Raw genomic sequence first — 20639 nt, forward strand, 5'->3', positions numbered from 1 at the left:
TCATATTTACTTCATCATTAAGTCTGCTTGAACAAAAAAAAAAAAAAACACTTCAAGTCAGTACTTTTTATACCACATTGCATGCAGCAATGCTGTTTTTCAAGGTGTGTCATAAAATTCTTCTTTTCTCTTCTTTTTCTCTTGCAAGTTTGGGGTGAATATCAATAATGTATATATTGCTGTCAATGCCAGTTGACTTGTAAGAAATCCTCTATCAGGTAACAATGATATGCAGTATTTAATCATCATAAAAATACAACAAAGTCTGCATTAAATCAGCTCCGTTCGTTCATAGCCTTTTTGCATGACAGCTTACTTCTGGTTTACATACGTAAATCTAAATATCAATATTGACCATTGTAAACAGCATTGATTCGATAAGAGTTTATAAGAAACATATAATAATAGGCCTTTATATTTATTACACATCAAAATAAACTAATGCATGGTCATTTTTGGTTCCACATTAGCTCCCCAGTTTCATTCATTCCAAATATATGTTACACACTGTCAACTGCATCTCTGACAGTTATTTATAAAGTGCAGTGCATGATTGCATTCCAGCATTGTCAAATCGTAGTAATATACATCAGACAGTATAGAAAAACTTATTTAGTATAAAAAAATCGTGCTTTTGAAAAGAAAGAACAAGTTTCTCACGTTCAACATTTATGTTCCATGGAGGCCGCCATCTTGTAAGTCGATGTTTATTAAGTAGCGGAAAAACAATACATGCGGAATACCATTTTCCGTATATTTAAAAAAATTCGAGTATTTGAAAACAATCATTAATCAATCGTTTTTTCTGGCTCAACGTTTGTCTATCTGAGAGCTGTTTTCAACTGGTTGTTCTTTGAATTAGATTTTTCAAGAAATCACTTGAGGTGCACCTGTTTTCGCGGGAAATCATAAACACAGGGGTGGATCAACTAATAACAGAGGCGGAAAAGGGACTGTGAACGTATTTCTAGGTTATCAACTTTTTGAATTTCAAGACAAACCATTGTCCAACGTTGACTAGGTGGTAATGGGCGAAAGACAGGGTACAAAAGAATATGATTGCAGCAGCTTAATTATGTTCAAGTTTGTACGTTGTAGCTATATTGCTAAGTGGAGAAATAATAGAAACCAAACAATAAACAAACAAACGAAAACCAAATGTCTTTGACAAGAATGAAGCTTTACTGGTGAGTTCTAACTTTATTAAACTTTCATGTAATTGGATTGTATCTTAGTATAGTGTACTTGTAAATTAAGTTGTACCAAGTCTTATTGAAATTGGACAAAAACTTGTATAGGATGAGTAGAGTTAAGTTTTGAAAGAATTTCAAAGAAATTTCTATTTATACAGTAACCACGGCAACAACACCGTTTGTCAAAATAAGAAATCGATATTAAGAATTATTTATCTTAGTGCAGTGTTTACTTGTGTACCAAGTCACTGAAATTAAACAAAAACTATAGGAGGAGTAGCGTTTGGATTTTCGAAGGATTTACTATTTTTAGTAACTTAGCAACATCCTTTGTTGAAATAAAAAAAAAACAATGTACAGAATTATGTATCTTAGTATAATTTACAGGTGTACCAAATATTATTGAAATTGGAAAACGCTGTAGGAGGAGTATCGTTTTGAAAAATTGTTTTCGGACAGACAGACAGACAGACAGCTAGACGGAAAACAGACACCTGGACACCTTACTTGCATAAGCTCTACTGGTCTCTTACCAAAAACAAAACAAAAACAATACACTGTATACAAAAAAATAAAACTTTCCTAGACAATATTAACTGCAATGATATTAATTTAACCAACTGAGTTGATATTACGTCAGTTATTTAATCAAACATGTAAAGGTATTTTATTGAATTATACAGGCTTTACCTGAGTGGTCATTAATAATCGTCTCCGTGTAGAAGAGCAACAGTACTTCATTTCTTATTCATTCTAAAACAGCGATTTTCATTAACCATTTTATTTATATTTTGTACATGTTTATCCAATTTATGCTTATTAATAAGTTATTGTCTGCAAAAAAATTATGTCGACTATTCTGCTGAGTGATCCTTAAAAATGTATTAATTGTTGTCAACAATTTAGCAAGTAGTGTAAGACATGGTGTTATAATATATCTATTTGGTAAAACCAGTAAAATTACAAAAAATACTATAGTATTTAATGTTCTATGAGAAAAGTTCTTTACTCTCATACTAATGGTTTAGTGAATATTCTTAAAAGGGTTAATTGTAGATATTCAGTAGAAATTCAATAGATTTCTTTCTTTTTCTTTTCTCCTTCAAATATACATTCCACATCATCTTTTTTTTTATGAATGCATTTGATTTTTAATGAAGCAGTGTATTAAACAAACTGTAATATTTTCATAGTGACTTTTTACTAACTGCATTTAATTTTTGTGCATACACTCTGGCAAATTGACATGATTTAGATGTATACCCGGTAGTATACCGGTCTTGTAGAGTAGGCTTTTCCTCTAAAATATTCCCCTACCGGAAAACTGGCTCTATTAAAGTAGGATCTCTCTGGAAAATAGGCCCTGTAGTGGGATCCCCCAAGTAAAAATGACTCTAGGTTAGGATTTCACGGGCGGAAATCCAACATTAGATTCAATTTGTCGGGGGCAGGGGGAATCCTTTTCTTTTTTAAAAGTAAAGAGCGCAATTTCCTCCAAAGCCATGCACCCCCCCCCCCCCCAATTTTAAATCTCATTTTTCAAAGTAACTGCCCAACCAATTCTTTTGAAGCAATAAAATTTTATTCTTTTCATCTGGTTTATAAAAGAAAGTACAATGTAATCGTTTGGATAATTTTAAAAGTGTGGCCAAAAAGGAAGAATTGTTGCTGAAATGGATATTTTTTCTCCAAATGTATTTAAAACTATACATGTACATAATTTCTCTCCAAGTTTCTGGGGTATAAGTATCCAAAATAGCTGCCGTTGTCATGGAACTAAAAATGGGTCAATTTCTAAAAATTTTAGATTTAGTTTGCAAATTTGAAGAGAGTATTTGTTCTCTGCTTGCAAATCCAATTACGCGCCTCTGGGGTCAAGGGGACGTTTACCACGACTTGCAAGAGCAGTGTTTCTTGATTTGATGTGTTTTATTTTGTTCTCTCTCTCTCTCTCTCTCTCTCTCTCTCTCTCTCTCTCTCTCTCTTGATTGCGTTTTGAAGAACTACTAATTCAAATACTCACAAAATGTTATAAGGAACCTATCCATATTATGAATTCTAGAATTTTCACACACTCTTTTTAAAAAGCACAGATCCATCGATAAAACACTGGGCCTGTGATGGCAAAGAAATTATCAAATTCCTAAAGATGGCCTGATATATATTTTAAAATTCGTGAACAAACAGGTACCGCTGCGCCAAGAGAGGTGTTGAGACATTTTTGAGTGGCTAATTTTACAATTTCCAAATTGGGCTGTGACTTAATAATTTGGACGTTATATATAAAGATTTCATACTAAATTTGAACAATTCTTGAGTCGAAAACATTTATATTTCGATTTAAAAAATCTGTTGACTTTCATATAAACCTCTACACAAAATATTTTCGAGATGATTTTAACATTGATAAAATAGGGGAAATCCTACAGTGAGAAAGAAAGAGGGTAAAATTTGGCTCTAGTGTGAGAATTCTCCTTGGGGGGAAGTCCTACTATAGAGTACAGATTCGATTCGGGGGGGGGGGGGGGGGGGTAAGCTGGCTATCGGGAAAATCCTACAACACCGTTACATGGTCTCAATGAAAAACTGCTATTATCTTTCATGCCTTTTCTGAGCTTCCAACGTAATTTGATCTCTTTGGAGAATCCCCCCCATCTCTCTCTCTGGTCAACATAATGAATTACTGGCTTGCAAGTTATCGCTGACTCATGAAGAAACACCACTCAAGAGGAGGATTGATGTGTCTATACTCCTACTAAAATCACATACAGTTGTCTTTTGACATATTGATCCCTTCCAATCATATAAATTCCTCCTGCCCATCCGTCGTTGGACACAGCTAGTTATCGTTTAAGTGGAGAGTTTCCATTCTTGGCATACACAAGAAAGACAGAGGGCCGTAAATGCCAATGCAATATATTCGAAAAAACAGAGCATCAGGAAGTATATTAAATGGATAGAGAGAGAGAGAGAGAGAGAGAGAGAGAGAGAGAGAGCATATTTTAAATCCCTCTTCCTTATATTGTACTTTGTATAGTAATCCCTCTTCTTTATATAGTTCACTGTTTCCATGAAACTGTAGCAGACCGAAAACTCTTGGATTAGAAATACTCATATATAACCCAATTCTTTTTTTCTTTTAGCAGTAGAGAGGGTTATTCTAAAAATTGCAAAAACACAAATCGTCATATCAATATTAATTTTTAAGATATGATTTTTTCGATACTCAAATATACTCTGTCATATTTTAAACACATGTTGTAAATTAAATTAATTCGATACAAAGCACACTCATCCATCAATTAGTGGAAAGATCTTGCATATGGGTCTTAAAACAATAAACTTTATTATGTATATTAACAGGTTAGATATAGCAGAATTTACAATACCCAGTATCTCGAAGAGGGTGTCAAAAATCAATTGAAAAATATTTCAGTTATAAATATGCATTCGATGCACTGTGCGGAATTTAGCTTTATACAACCTTAAATTTTGTATGTTACTTTTCTGTTTTATATCAAATATGTCTGTGATCGTCACCTGCACTTTTAGCGACACCCGTAACTAACAGTTCGCTGCTTAAAAGTAAGCAGAATAAGTAAGTCTTCTCTGCCAGGTATAGCCTTTCCCCACGTAGACCTATGAAACCCAGATATGGGATTACTTCTCAAGGTAGCAGACGGATATTGAATACCTTAGGACCCCAAGCAGAACCACGGCGTCTTGAAGGAGAAGAGCACACATGGTATGGGTTAAATCATCAACTGTCTTGCGGTCGGCTTGAGAAGGTCAAAGGCTACCAAAGAAAATCCAGATTAAAATCAGTGTAGATGAGCACAAAAGTTTAAAGCAGTCATCAAAGGGAAGGACAAAACAAACATAATTAAAAATCACTGGTCCACCAAATTCAGGGGGTTATACTAGGACCAGCAACCCTAACACGTCAAACAAAGGCCCTTTTTAAGCAACAAAATGATAGAAGAAGGATTGTCATACAGGACGGGAAGTATGGCAGGATTATATATCTTTCATCCCGAGAAGAGACATCCTTCGTACAAATTAAAACAGCCACAGAAATCTGTCTGCTGGAACTTGGGTACCTTGTACCAAACAGTGAAACTAGCACAAGTGGTGAGAGAAATGAAGCGTTACAGGATCAAGCTCCTCGCAATAAACAGATAATAAGTCAAAACAACTAGTGTAAGGTCGTCAGATACCAGTTCTCTATTCTGGAAGAACTGATGATCATCATAGCAGAGGTGAAGCAAAAATTACAATAAACGATGTACATAGAAATTTCATAGAATGGAAACTGCAACTTTCGCCAAAATAACTACAGTTGTCTGATATGCACCAAAACTGATGCGGAAGACAATGAGAAAATCTGTGAAAGCTTACAAAAGGTGGTAGTATGCAATACATGTACATCATTTCACGATGTTCGGCTTAACTTGGGAGACCTAAAAGCAAAAGTTGATAAAAGCAACCAAGGCAAAAAAAACATTACTGGTCTGCAAGGACTAGGGGAATGTAACAGCAATAGAGAGAAGCTGTGCACTTTTTGCCGAGAAAACAACTCAATAATTGGCGGAACTATATTCAAGAACAAAGATATGCGTAAGTCAACATGGAACTACACTGACGGTCAGACAAAAAACAAACAAGCTAATTCAGAGAATTTGTGTCCCCCGCTTAGGGAAAAAAGAAGAGCATGCGCAGTTCGGGGGGGGGGTCGGACTCCCCCCCCCCCCTTTGATTTGTAGAATTATTAAATGTATACATGTATATTGAAGCAAATAAAAAAATGCCAATATGGATATAAAGATTTGATTGCTTATTCTTTAATATTTGTACAGAAGATTCTTCTTATATAGAATATTTATCACACTGTTATAATGATTTTATGAGTTTGTACAAGCCATGCAGACGTCATAACTTTTTCATTTCACATGCAGAATACTATCATTTAGTAAATCAAAAAAACAAATTGAACATGTCATTTTAAACAAGAGATAGAGAAGTAGCCTCCAGGATGTGTTTTACAAAGCAAGGGTTTGATGTGGGGAGTGACAACGCACTAGTATTGGGAAGCCAAGTCATTCAAGGAGAAGAGATCAAAGACCGTCTCCAATTAACATCCAAATGCTAAAAGACACAGAAAATTAAGAAATCATTTCAAATAAAAGTTCAAAACAAGTTCTCACTTCACATGAAACAACCTGGTGAAACTGATATAGAAACATTTAGTAAAAGTTTACTACAAAATTGTCAACAACTACTTGGCCAAAGTAGAAAGAAAGAAAAGAATGGATCTCAGCAAGACATAGAAAATAGTAGAATAACAAAATAACTTTGTCGACTAAATCTAAGAGGCTAAAAGCTCGGCTCCAGGCAGAATATCTGGTTATAGACAAGGAGGTATGGAAGAGTGAAGAGCAGGCAGAAAGATATTCACTGAAGAACTAGCCAATCAAGCAGAACAAGCATTCTGAGAGTATTGCATTAGCAATACTAGTCCCCTACCGGCAAGTGTAATCTGGTTCCCTTTAAGAATTGAAAATGCCATAATTCCGTCAAAAATCAATGAAGCGGAACGAAATGCAAACTTGATATGTAACTAATCAAGATACACTCACATACCAAAAATCAGCTCAGTATCTGCAAGGGTTTAGGAGAAAAGTGCGGAAAACCAAGTGGGATAGACTGACAGACAGACAGAGGGACAGACAGACAGACGGACGGACGGACAGACTCAGAGGAAACCTATAGTCCCCTCCGGTTTCACCGGTAGGGGACTAAAAAAGCAGCTTCAAAATGAGTCATGAAGGCACCTTATCAAATCACAGAAACACTGCCCAATAAATTCAGTCAACAGATTTACCAGTTAAAGATGAACAAGAAAATTATTATCAAAAGAAGGTATCTTGAATCGCCAGAAAGACCAATCTGAGTAAGTTTTCAATAAGAATGAATCAGAAAACGAGGCAATGATAACACCATTCATGAACATAGAGTCATTAACACGGCTCTATCAATATAGAAGGGATAAAAATGGCAACCAAAAAACTTGGAAAATGAAAAAGCGACAGGCACTTATCAGATACAAGCAGAACTTCTCAAACTGAAGTATATTGGACACCTACTATATTGACAAGATCTGGAAAACCGACCTTTATAGTTAATTACTAAAGAAAGATTCCTCTAAAATTGCAAAAACTGTCACCATGAAAGTTTTAAGTAGAGTACGTGATACTTAAAAGATTCACAGACATCACAGACCCTTACTGTGTTACCCATTTTTAGGAAGGGAAGGTTATCTGCCGATCAGTTATTAGTCCCCTACCGGTGAAACCGGAGGGGACTATAGGTTTCCTCTGAGTCTGTCCGTCCGTCTGTCCGTCCGTCTGTCTGTCTGTCTGTCCGTCTGTCTGTCTGTCTGTCCCTCTGTCTGTCTGTCAGTCTGTCCCACTTGGTTTTCCGCATTTTTCTTCTTAACGCTTGTAGATATTGAGCTGATTTTTGGTATGTGGCTTTACCTTGATTAGTTACAGATCAAGTTTGCATTTCGTCCCGCTTCATTAATTTTTGACGCAATTATGGCATTTTCAATTCTTAACGGGAACGGAACCAGATTACACTTGCCGGTAGGGGACTAGTATTGCTAATGCAATACTCTCAGAATGCTTGTTTACCTTAAGACTAATACTAGAGCAGAGCAGTGAATAGAAATCACTCTACATCAACTTCATTGACTTTACGAAAGCCTTTGACAGTGTTAACCATTTAGCCCTAGAAAGAATCCTCAGTCATTACGGGATCATAAACTCTTCTTCATCATTAAGATGCTAAACACTGATCTCAGTGCAAGAGTTATGTATTGGATATATGCCGAATACAGTTCTGTATGAAAAAAAAAATATCAGACAGTTTGAGGCCCATTAATACAGAATTGTATGAGGCATATATCGTATTTAAAACATTGTTTTTGGATTTACCTGAGACAGTCCGATATTATAACAAAATACAGAAATGTTAATGACCACTAAAGCAATTCTTCGAGAAGAAAAGTATTCGGTATTTAGGGAATCAGTTACACTGTAGTAGGTATTTGATAAGTTTGATACGGAGAGTGGCAATAATTTTTTTCTTCATTATAACATAAACGGTGATTAAAGCAATGCATCGGATTATGATACAGAAAATATAACATAAAGGAGCAGATGTGAACTTTGATTTGAACTGAACAACCACAAATGGTGAAGGTATATAAGGCCATTCCAGACTTTTCTATGCTTAGTGTCCGTATGTGCCCTGGTTATGACACCCCAGAGCAGAAAAACAAACATAATCAACAATCCAGGAATTGGTTATTATTGATGGAAAAGTTGGAATTCTGTCAATTTCTTTCTAAATTTGTGTCAAATTAAGTATTAAATTATCATATACTACCTTGATTTTGTAAAGGCTTTCATCTTCCTACGAGAAAAATAGAATTTATAATGAAATCAAATTGTTTGAATGTTGTTCTTTATACGTCTCTCAAGTTTGTGTTTTATTTTTCGGATTGTGCTTTGTTGTTATTGTTCTTTGTTTTTTTTGTTTTGTTTTTTTTTGTTGTTTTTTTTTTTTGTTTTTTTTTTTGTTTTTGTTTTTTTTTTATAGATACGTACATAGGGTTTTGAAATATAGGTTGACGCTAAACAAAGGAAAAATTGGAGTGGTCCTACTTAAATTACAGACACTGAAAATAAACTTTAAAAAGATTGCATGTATAATGAATAATTTTGTAATTTAACCAGCAGTAAAATTCTTCTTTGGTTGAAATGAGAGCTCTACCAGCCAACTCTGCTAAACTGGTCAAGTATCACGATCAAAATTATTCTACCCAGATAAATGAATTTGTGACCTAAGGTCAGTACTACTGATTGATTGATTGTATATTGCTAAACACCGAATCTGCATTATCCCAGCCATATTTTGGCAGTAAAGATTATTTCTTATGACCGGTTTTTGAAAGTTTATAGGTTTCTCTGGCGACCTGAAGTGAGCCTTCTCTTTTTCTCAAACCAAAGAAACCATCTTTTACTTGTCAAGGGGGTTGAAACATTTCTTTTTGCATGATCTGCTCCGTTGCATTTTCTTCCTTCCAGTTACAGTATATTCGGTTTAATTGGAAGTTTAATTTTTTAATTTTCCAAATTTGTATGATCAAAATTCTGTTTCAAAATCATCATTGTATAAATGAAATTTAACTAATTTTCTGTCTGTAAAATAATCACAATTTTTATTTCTTTTGTTCAGTAACAGTCCAATTTTGAAGGATATCAGTACTGAGATAGTCTGCTATTACGATTAATATCAGACTTCTCACTAATATCGGACTTTCAGAGGTAAAGTTTTAGACTGCAAGAACAAAGGGATGACATCGCAGCAATGTTTTAACTGGATCAATCGTATCAGAGGAGTTTTAATTATAGAGAGGATTATAACAGGGATATTTGCTCTACCCTTCTCTTCACCTTCTGCAAGCGAGAAACAACAATCAGCAGGACATATTAGACGCGCTTGAAGACTTGGATTCTGCAGAAGATATTGTACTGATATCTCACCGACATGCAAAATTTAACCAACCAGTATGGTAAAATAGCAAAAAAAGATCGGTCTTCAAATCAGCACCATGAAAACTAAGATCATGAGGGTTAACACGAAATCAGAGGAACTCATCACCCTTAATAGAACAAATTATGAAGGTGTCACCAACTTCGTCTACCTAGGAAGTTTTGTTTGTTTGTTTGTTTGTGCATTGTTTAACGCCCCTCTCGAGAATTTTTCACTCATATGGAGACGCCACCACTTGCCGGTGGAGAGCTGCAAATTTTGACCTATACTCGGCACTCAGGGCCACTGAGCAGTGAGGGATCTTTTTCATGCCAGCATCTACTTCGACACGGGACCTCGGTTTATAGGTCTCATCCGAAGGACCGGTCTCCACGTCCCACAGTGGGATTCGAACCCGCGACGTAAGGATCAATTCCTTACTCTGCGACTCTATAGCGGACTCTCTACCACTGCGCCACGCGGGCGACGTCTACTTAGGAAGTAAGATTTATTCTGATGGGGATTCAGAGGTAGATGTATTAGCTCTGATTTCTAAAGTCACAAAAGCGTATGCTGCGCTATGTAACATCTGAGGGTCGGCAAAGACCAGCAATAAGAGGGTTTTTGAGAGTAATGTTCTTTTGTATAGTGTTGAATCTTTGAAGGTAAAAAAAAGTCATTGTTAACAGTCTAGATGCCTTCCCGACAGGACGCCTTCGAAATATATTATGCAACTGACCAAATACCATCTGAATAAAGAGCCGTACAATAAGACCAACCAACCCCCCAATCTTAAGATGGTAATAAAAAATATTAATGTGGATAAGCAACATATGCAGAATATGCCTCCATCCAAGGGCTGGATTGAGATGGACGCCAACTGGGAAAAGACAAAGGGGTAGATCTAAAGAGATTTTGAGGAGATAAGTAGAAAAGAAAATGAACTAGAACAACTGGACTTGGAGGGGTTTACAGAGGTGGGTACATGGCAGACCTGCATGGAAGGATCTGGTGACTGCCTTATGTTCTGATAAGCACGAAGAATACTACGTAAAGTAAGTATTATCAAGTTCGTATGTATATGCAGTAACATCATAAATTTGATTCGATCATAACAAACTGTTAAAGTATTAAGAAATACAACCTATTTTACTGTCAAATTTAATTTACATTTTTTGTTGTTTTTTCTTCTTTGAAAAGGTGAAGATAACGAAACTGATCTCTCTCAAAATTCTTTTATACAATAGAAATTTGTGAACAGGGCACAAAACACGGACCCCTGATATTCCAGAGATGGGATCAGGTTCCAAGGAGGAGTAAGCATCCCTTGTGGACCAGTTACACCCGCCATGAGCCCTATATATTGATCAGGTAGACGGAATAATCCGTAGTCAAGTTTAGTATAGAAATGGCCTAATTGGTATGAAACATGTCAGTCAAAATACGACCCAATGATAGACTGTATTTGTAAACAAGGTCAATATATCATAGGATTTTCAAAATGCCTGACTTTAAACGAGATTGTTGAAATCCCTGTGACATGAATTTATTTGTCAGTAGCCTGTCTCGATTTAATTATTCATCGTTCTCAGAGCATGCTCTTGCGTATCGAATAAGTTGGGAGACATGAACACCATATGCAGGTGATAGTGGAATATTGCTACATAAATAATGGAAAAGCTGACGTCATCTCGATTGTCATTACAGTACACCTTGTTTTAACAGTGGCTATATTTTATCACTCAGTAATATGATATCTCCAGCCATACAATGTCATTTCAATGTCATTTATAGCAAACAATGTAGTTTTCCCCTTTTAATGTAATTCGAGGTACAATCATTGTTCAGTGTAATTTTATTTGTTTTTGTTTTTTTTTTTTATATTAAATCGAATATACTATTATTTTGTTTTTGCTATTAATTGTTTCTTTATATACATATATATATACAAATGTCAATTACTCGAAATGTTTCAAAATAATTTTAATATAATTCTCTTATAACAGATCTACACAAAACAACAAAGCAACAGGTATTATTTTAAGAAAACTATAATACTTTTTATGATGCTTTAATTCGCAGCACATTCAGAAAGAGTAGCATTCCGTTTACAAAATACAGAAGAAAAGTCACAATACACATGAAGTAGGACCAATGTAGGCTATGGCTTTCCAGAAGGGTTGCCTCATGGTCATTGGTGGAGGTTCCGTAAACCACGATCCCAATCAACACACATCCACCTAGAATTAAACAAAATATGTCAAAATATGTTAATCCTAACAAATTACTATACATATGACAGCAATGTAATTATTATTAATTTATGTCTTCAACACGTACGCATTCACCTAACTTGCATAAAATACCAAAGAAAAGGTGATTTAAAAAGATTGAAAGGGACAATATTAATGCTAAGCTTACACACATCAAGAAAAATAATTCATTCTTGGTGACATAAGGTGACTATACAACCTTTACATCACTGTGCTGGAACCCATTATGTAACCCATGCATGTAATGAATTATTAAAAAAAATGTTATCTTTCTTACAATAAGAGTTAGACATGATATCAGCAAATCAAGGTCCCTGTAATTGACATTTCATTTTCAGCAGAATGTTGCCTGAACGTAATCAGAATGATGGAATGCAATTTTCATTATGCATCATTTTCTATTTTGATGAATGAGAAATATTGACTACTTCATCATCTTCATTAATTTTGTGAAAATCAGATATTTATTTTGCATACTAGTAACTAGTCACTGTAATCATTAGACGAGCATTATGACTAAAGCCAGTTAAACAATGTTTGATTTTGATATTCAAAGACAAATTTTGACTATTTTTGTCAGTTTAAAAACATACTTTCATTTCCTTGTATAAAATCGATCGGGAAGAGTCAAAATAAGCCAAGAAAGCCCCAAATAAGGCAAATGAACCATCTGATAGAGAGCAAAGATAGGCAAATGAATCTAAACCGTTTTATTTTATGGATTCGGACTTTTGAAAATCTGCATCCTGTAACCTGAGATACATTAAGATTTATCGACGACGTTTTATCAAATAACAATAGTTATACTTATCCAATGTCAAATCGATATATCCAAGTGAACTTGAAATAAAAAGACACCACAGACTGTCATATGTGTTTCATATTTGCATGCTTTACTGACTAATGACGTTATCGACAAACAGCCGAACTATGTGACAAACTTATTTCCCCAACGTCAACTTCCCTTATTTATTCAGTAATATTCCAGTATCACTTGTATATAATGTGTGTGTCTTTAAAGTGATCGGCAAGCAAGAGCCCGTTCTTAGTACGATCAATTTTTAAACCAAGGCAAGCTACTAACAAATAAGTTGACTTTTACAAACACATCTAAATCAGCCTTTTGCAAATTCTATTGTTGATGTAATAAACTTGTTTGCAAAAACAATCTGATGTGTCAAACAAATTGTTTTGCCATTGTTTTACACTATAATTTTAAATACGAGTCTTTCCGTTTATCTTGTCAATACAAAGGGCTCACGGTAGATATGTCCAGATGACAGAGTATACTTATTCCCTGTAGGCATCTGATCCCACCTCTGGTGTTTTCAGGGGTCTGTTTTTTGCCCTATTTACGATTTGTATAGTTTACAGGATTTATAAAATCGATAACTGTTCGTTATTTTTACCTTTTTCGTACAGTTATCTAACTTCCTTCATTAAGTAAAGCATTTCCATGTTCACTATGAAAATAAAGAACAGATCACATCCCCTTACTTTAGATATTCCTTCTGTTTAAATCAGTTTTGTTTCCTCTGAATTTAAAAACTCCCCCCTCCCCCCCCCAAAAAAAAATGAGATGAATCATCAGCAACTTCGTAAGTAAAACAGACCTAATAAAACTCAAAATGCCTTTGAATCATGAATTAAACAGAATGGCAGAGTTTTTAACGGGAAGAATGGGGATTGCATGGATCACAATATTTATCGAATTTGAAGCTAATTCCTATGCAGATTCTAATGTCATTGTATTATCGGTAAGATGGATTTGTCCCAGATTGCCAACAAAATCTGCTGAAACAGAATCAAGTCTTTGCTGGAAGTGATACTATAGTACTATGACAATTCATGTTTTATTTATTTGTAGACAGAAATAATCGTTATTCTATGAATAAAACATTATTTCAATACAAACATCAAGAATTCAAGTGATTAATGAAACTGCAATTTAATCTTCAACAAAACAACTTCGAAAATCTTTTTAGCGGTATGATCTCCACGGCGACTCGACAACCGTGGACGCTGTGCTCAGATCTTGGTTAATGCATGACTTTACAGAAATATGTTAGACAGTGTACTTTTCTTGAATACCTGAACACGCTAGCTCCAGATACATGCAGGGAGAAGATTATTTAAACCATAAAATCTTTCAAAATCTTCAAAGAATTCAGTATACCTGTTGATATGCTGGCTAAAATGGCGGCAATATGAACAAAGTCACGTGAGGCGACTTCCCGTATGAACAGACACAGCAGAGTAAGGGATAGGGTTCCACAGGAGGCAAACAATCCTATCGTCACAAACACTCTGGTTACTACTATGGCATCTGCAACATAAACGCAAGACATTGATAGTATGTTTTTATGTTTTATATTCCTTTTTTATAACTAAAGTCTTTTTCCACAAATTCTGTCAGAAACATTCTGGTTACTACTATATGGCATCTGCAACACAAACGCAAGACTTTGATAGTATGTTTTTAAGTTTATATTCTTTTTATAACTCAAGTCTTTTAATTCAAATTCTATAATTTTCTTCATTTTTTCTGCACATATTTTTTAATGAAATACATATTTCCGTACATTATTTTAATTGCATTTTCTCTATATCACTCACACTGTCACATTTCCTGCACGCATTCTGTAAATAACCATATTTTATTATTTTTAATCTAACTTTCCGTGCATATACCTGGTATTTTGTAAATTACATACATTTTTCTGATCATATTTTGTAATGTTTCTCAGATTTGGCAGCTAATGTAATTTGAATTTATGTTGTCATACAGAGCTTTGATTTACAAAATTTATATACGTTAAAAAGCAAGTCTTAACTTTGTCACAATGAAGCATTCTTTATGAAAAAAAAAAACTCATTAGAAACAAATTTTGGATTATAGGTATTTGAAGACTTCCACACATTTTGGTTCCACAAACAAAAAAAATATCGGTTTTTAAATTTAATGTTTCAAATACTATCTATCCAACTAACACAAACCTTTCAATATTACCGAGGAAATGATAAGATTGGGGCAATGGTATATTCAATTGACTATGGATATTAGCACAAAGGAACTAACCTTTATGTCTAGATAAGGAAACATATTGATACATCAATATAGTTCATAAAAATGACAGTTTGTTTATCTAGTTACACTAGATAACCTTGTAAAATACTAAGTACTGAATAACAAATACAGACAGACACGCAAAAATCCAAATTATCCATTCCAGTGATCAATAACTTGATAGCGTACATTCAATTGCTTGAAACAACTTGTTTCTGATTCACTATTTTATAATTTCCAGTATCTTTATCGCCTAATTTGATAAACCAGCCAGAGGAGGATTTCTCCGTCTGAAGACGCTGCTATCCCCATAAGAAGTTTCAGATAGAGAGTATTCAATCAATAGAAATCTCTTACACAATTAGACAAAGGCTATCTTTTCTGTCATTTCAATTCTTTTACTATACTTTGCCTTCTTATTTCACACGTCAATTTCAGATGGGTTTTTTTTATCATGTTTGCTTGTCGAACTATGAGACCTTATACAGTATTCTTTTCCAATGCAGTATAAAAGTTTGTTTTTGGTACATGTATTTGCTCTGAGTAAACAAATAAGTCAGTGGTCTTATTGAATTTTGTATCTGTTGGGAAACTAAACTAGAAATTCTGTATAAAAGAGATGTGAAGTCTCTATAGACCTTATTCCACTGTAATAAAAAAAAATGTGCTACAAATAATGAAATTTTCACCAAAGCTGGCCCAAGTTACTTGTATTTCAATGCATATAACAAAGTACTTGGTGTCAGTTGAAAATAGCAAATATTACACCACAAAAATCTACCCTACAGAATCTATCAATAAGAGGCGTGTCTACCATGTATGCTTGTATGCCAAAAAAAAAAATCCATTTAAAAAGTGGAAAGAGCGATCTGCAATTCTGTAACCCGACTGTTGTGTACTCCGTACATGTAAAGCTTAATTTCAGTTTATGTCCATTGCATACTATGATTAGAAAATTGGAAAGTACGTCAAATTTGAAAAAAACAAAACAACTCAATTAAGAGTGAAATGATAGTTCGTTAAAGCAAGTAACTTCTGAAAATTCTGCATCATGTTTCATTTTCATTTCATTTTATTTTCAAAGATAATAAAATAATGGATTATGTCTTCACTTTACAAATTGTGAGACTCAATCTAACCTCAGAATTACCCTGCCCTGGACCCCCCCCCCCCCCGCTGGGAGGGGGACTTTAGGGCGGTCCCATACCCCCTGCAGTCAGAAAGGATCTAGCTAAGCACTGATTATAGAAAGTGTAAAATTGTCTAACAGAGAATCAAATAAAGCGCCATGTAGGAATGTCTTTATACTGTAACTAATCAACAAAGAAGGTTGTGGCATGCATTCATTTCATCTTGTAAGAAAATTGGATTTCTGTTCTCTTCCTAAGTCAAAGTACAGTTTTCATTAAATTCAAAAGACGGTCACAAATGAATATTGTGAAATACCGCTATTTGTCACGAAATTTAATTATCCGTCAAAAAAGGATCGATATAATTCTTACGGAATCGAATGAGAATGACAGAATATCCCAGATGATTGAAGCTTACGATACATACCTGTACCTGAGATTAAGAACAAGTATCTGGTTTTTGATACTTTGTATATATATATATATATATATATATATCTTGCAATATTGTCTATTATATGTCGAGTTTACCCAGAGAAGACATTTTTTAATTAAGGTAAAGTACTTTTTGACCAATAAAAACAACTTTGAAGAAAAATTTTATTTTTAGACAACCTACCAGACACCATACCAACTGACGTACCGCGCTCGCCTACCATCGACCGCTGCATACCCAGTTTTGTTTTGTTTTGTTTTGTTTTGTTTTTTTTTTTCTTGGAATGCAAACATAAAGAACACAATTCAATGATTCGTTCCTCTAAAACGTGTGAGCACGATTTTCATGCATTTCTAAAAATGGTAACTCTTCAGTTATCATTCATTTATTTACCTGTTTAGGCATTTAAACATCTTACTTTTAATCATGGTTACATATTTATACAGTATCAGGTACGTCTTAAACAACTTTTTAAAGGTAAATAATTTTCTATAATGGTGCGTTAGAAATTTTGTCTAGTGTATATGTAACACGGAATAGTAAACTAAGAAATTCATTAATATGAAAGTATCATTCATTCTCATAAACTGTCGAACTTACCTACAGTATGTATGTTATTTTAATCGAAATATTTTCTTTAAATTACAGTCTGCTGATAATAATCAACAAAAATCTTCGTAAAAGAGTGTTTAATTGTTGAATGACGTTATACTGATAAATTTTTTTTCTTGGTTATAGCAAGGTATGGTAAGTAAGGAACGATGCCTCATAACTTGGCGTTAATTTACTATACCTCTTCACTTTATCGAAACCCCTTAGTGTGTTGTAAATTAAAAATTAGGGTGTAAATATCAGAAGTAGTATAGGGTTATATTTATTGCTTTTTTCAGATAGAAATGAATTATTGATTAAGTTTTTTCTGTTTAGAGTCTGTGACCTTAATTTATTCTTTACATGTAGGAATTTGAATTCTTATGACTAACGGTAATGAAATTAATATGTTGATTCAAATTCATAAAATAACATAATTTGTAGAAATTTTTTAAATTATCTTCATTTGTTTTATGTGTAATCAAACAAGATACCGTTGGGACACTAAATAATTTAGAATTAATGATGAAACAATAGCATGTGGCAAAAAAGGTCCTACTAAGGAATATTATGAGTCTATGAAATACATCTTTCATTTGTAGTTTTTCAAGAAAATAAGCTATTATACTGTTATAAGAAAAATGAAAACTAAACACTAGATGTGTTAATTATTCTAATTAGGCTCTAATACTATTGTTCTTGTAGATTTCTCTTGCTTTTATCTAAAAAGTTTCATCTAAATCTCGGCACTTAAGTGGGGTCGGTAATATTGCACATTATTGATATTTTCCTATCAGTAAACAATATCATCCTGACAATAATAGCCTAATCTGTTATCTCACTGTTTTCCTCTGTGTTATGCAATACGCATGCTGTGTTATACGTCTTGCATTGTTTCCTCATAAACTGCACAAATACATAACAATTAAAGGAAAAAAAGATAACCTAACCATTAATTTGTTTCCTCTAATTACATGGAACACACAAGGTTATATTTTCTAGTACTTCTTCCTAGAGCAAGGCAGATTAACCCTCTTTTATAATATAAGGGCTTCTACTACACAGAAAAGGATTATGGATAAACATCACAATTGTTTATGTTACTCACAACTGTATTATACATTTATGTGGAAAAAGATCTGCTTGATCTCTAGCTCTCTGACACGAATCGGTGGAAAGCCTTCACTGATGTCTTTAAAACAGATGTATAAATTTTGTAGAGAAAATCTTTGAAATTTATTTTCTTGAACATTTTTCTAGGAATCTCCCTATAGTATCTCCATTATCAGTTATTAGAACCAAAAATAATCAATTGACTTCTTTAAATAAAAAAAAGTCTACTAGAACTACATATTTCCGTAGACTTTTTAAAATGTTACCATATCTATGAAATTTTCAAAAATCAAATGAAGAAAATGTTCGAGGCTTGTTTTCATAAAATAAAAAAAATATCTTACTTTTTAAAATGTGGAGAGGTCAATTTTTTAAAAAGATATACTGACATCTGTACATACATTTATTTGTCAGCATTTTCATATCTGAGGCAACCTAAATTCCAAGGAAAGTAGGTTGTTTCATATTTATAGTCTAAAAATGATGACGTTAGAAATCTGAAAATACTTTTTAAAATTTTTGTATTGTTTTGAAAGTTTGGCAATGCATTCAACATTTTCAAAAATGATTTGAAAAATATATTCCTCACCTTCCAACTCCAAAATAGCAGATTGGCAATTTGGATCGTCTGAAAAACAGGAAAAACAATTCCAAAGACCACAGTAAGTATGCTTGATCTGAGGGTAAAAGCTTATATGCGGTGACACAGTTGTAACGCTCTTAATCAAACGCCAGTAAGACGAGGCAAAAGATACAAGATGACACAAAAATCCTATAAAAGCAGGAACTAAACTTAATTTCAAAAACAGACTCGAAGATTTAAAAGTTTCGTTGAACATATTTGTCATAAGGCTTTGCTCTTCGTAGTAAACAGTTAAATACTACAACACACGGTTCTACAAGTACTACACGTTATTTTCTGTAAGTTACACATTGCCATAACAACCTCAGATGCATTAAACGCGTTTGATAGAACGGAGCCGATATTAATAGGAGCTAGCAGGCTCTCGTGTGATTTATACTTCTTCAGCAATCCTCTAGAGCTTATGAGGAACCTCAGCTTTAATGTCGGGGTTAATTATAGAATTATGGAGTGAGCCAATTAACTGAAATTTTTATGTGCGATAAGTATATATTTAAAAGAATGAGCTGAAGTTTAAGCATTTTTATGTTTTTAACTGGAAAATGACGTGCAGAAGAAGCAATTATTCTGTTTTAAAATTAAAGTATCTTTGTGAATAAAAAGTCAATATTCTTGTCTTTGGAGATATTTCTATATATGATGATAAAAAATTGAATTTCTTTTTTTTTTTTTTTTTTTTTTTTTAAAAAAACGCTAAAATGAAACCCTGATGCAGCATTTTTAAAAACGATTTAGTTGATGATATAGAGAAAAAAAAACAGAGCAAATGAAAAACTTTAATTCTGAACCTGAGTTTCTCGGTCCCTTGGACTCCTGAGCCCTGAGCGCCCGTAGGTCGAAATCAAAATTTGAAAATCTCCTTACACTGACATTATTACATGAAGGGATTGAGTCTTTACAGTTTAAAATAATATTGTTAAAGTTTAAAGGAGTATCAATAATTTACAAATAATGGACATAACACTCCAAATATAGACATTTAAAGACAATCGATAAATGAATCAGAGGGATTTTTCAAAGTTTTATTTGTTTATCATTTCCCTTAATATACATGAAACAGATTTATTTGAGCAAAAGCTTTTAACATAAAAATAACTTAACACACTAACATAAAAGGAAGTCAACATCACATCACATTAAACGACAGATTACGTCATTAGAAGGTGTTCATTTAACTTAATATCGACTAGAGATAAAACAATTTCTACCTGTACTGAAGGTTTTAATCCTAAATTGTTTACTGGAAAAGTGACAGTATTCATAACTAGGTTCATGTTATCTAGCTTAATGTATTAATTCATTGAAGAACAACAACAATTTAACAAGACAGTACATAATGGATTTTCTTTTAGATCGGTGCTCAGGTGGGAGGAAGACAGTGGCGTTATAAATAGGAAGACGGCCATGTGTTTTAAATTCATTTCCTATGAGCACTTAAAAATTAACCAATCACATAAATCCAAAAACACTTGTGTGGTAATTTTCTGAAACATCAATGAAATCATATATGATGCCGCCTGTACTTTAAGTTTATCCTTGCAAAAAAGGAATTGGAAACGTGAAAAGCACACATTATTAACAAAGAGTATATCATT

The 20639-nt window shown here is 33.6% G+C and overlaps 1 protein-coding gene across 1 annotated transcript; it reads right to left on the reverse strand.

Annotated features, from left to right (window-relative positions):
* Window positions 1-11759: 11759 nt before the first annotated feature.
* LOC133191520 (uncharacterized) lies at window positions 11760-19422 on the reverse strand. The gene is made up of 3 exons (XM_061327270.1): window positions 18991-19422; window positions 14241-14390; window positions 11760-12031 (listed from the first exon to the last, which is right to left on the reverse strand). Exons 1-3 carry the CDS (start codon window positions 19247-19249, stop codon window positions 11853-11855), a joined length of 588 nt encoding a protein of 195 aa, XP_061183254.1. The 5' UTR covers window positions 19250-19422; the 3' UTR covers window positions 11760-11852.
* Window positions 19423-20639: the final 1217 nt, after the last annotated feature.

The sequence above is a fragment of the Saccostrea echinata genome, unplaced genomic scaffold (assembly GCF_033153115.1).
Source record: "Saccostrea echinata isolate AGI-Se365-2 ecotype Australia unplaced genomic scaffold, CSIRO_AGI_Sech_v1 ptg000023l, whole genome shotgun sequence".
Taxonomy (NCBI): Eukaryota; Metazoa; Mollusca; class Bivalvia; order Ostreida; family Ostreidae; genus Saccostrea; species Saccostrea echinata.

Excerpts from the sequence above, each read along its gene's own strand:
- LOC133191520 (XM_061327270.1), bottom strand. The coding sequence starts at position 19,249 with ATGACAAATATGTTCAACGAAACTTTTAAATCTTCGAGTCTGTTTTTG. Across the intron at positions 14,391-18,990 it reads TGCTATTTTGGAGTTGGAAG|ATGCCATAGTAGTAACCAGA; the intron begins GTGAGGAATATA and ends TTTATGTTGCAG. Across the intron at positions 12,032-14,240 it reads TTTAGCCAGCATATCAACAG|GTGGATGTGTGTTGATTGGG; the intron begins GTATACTGAATT and ends GTTTAATTCTAG.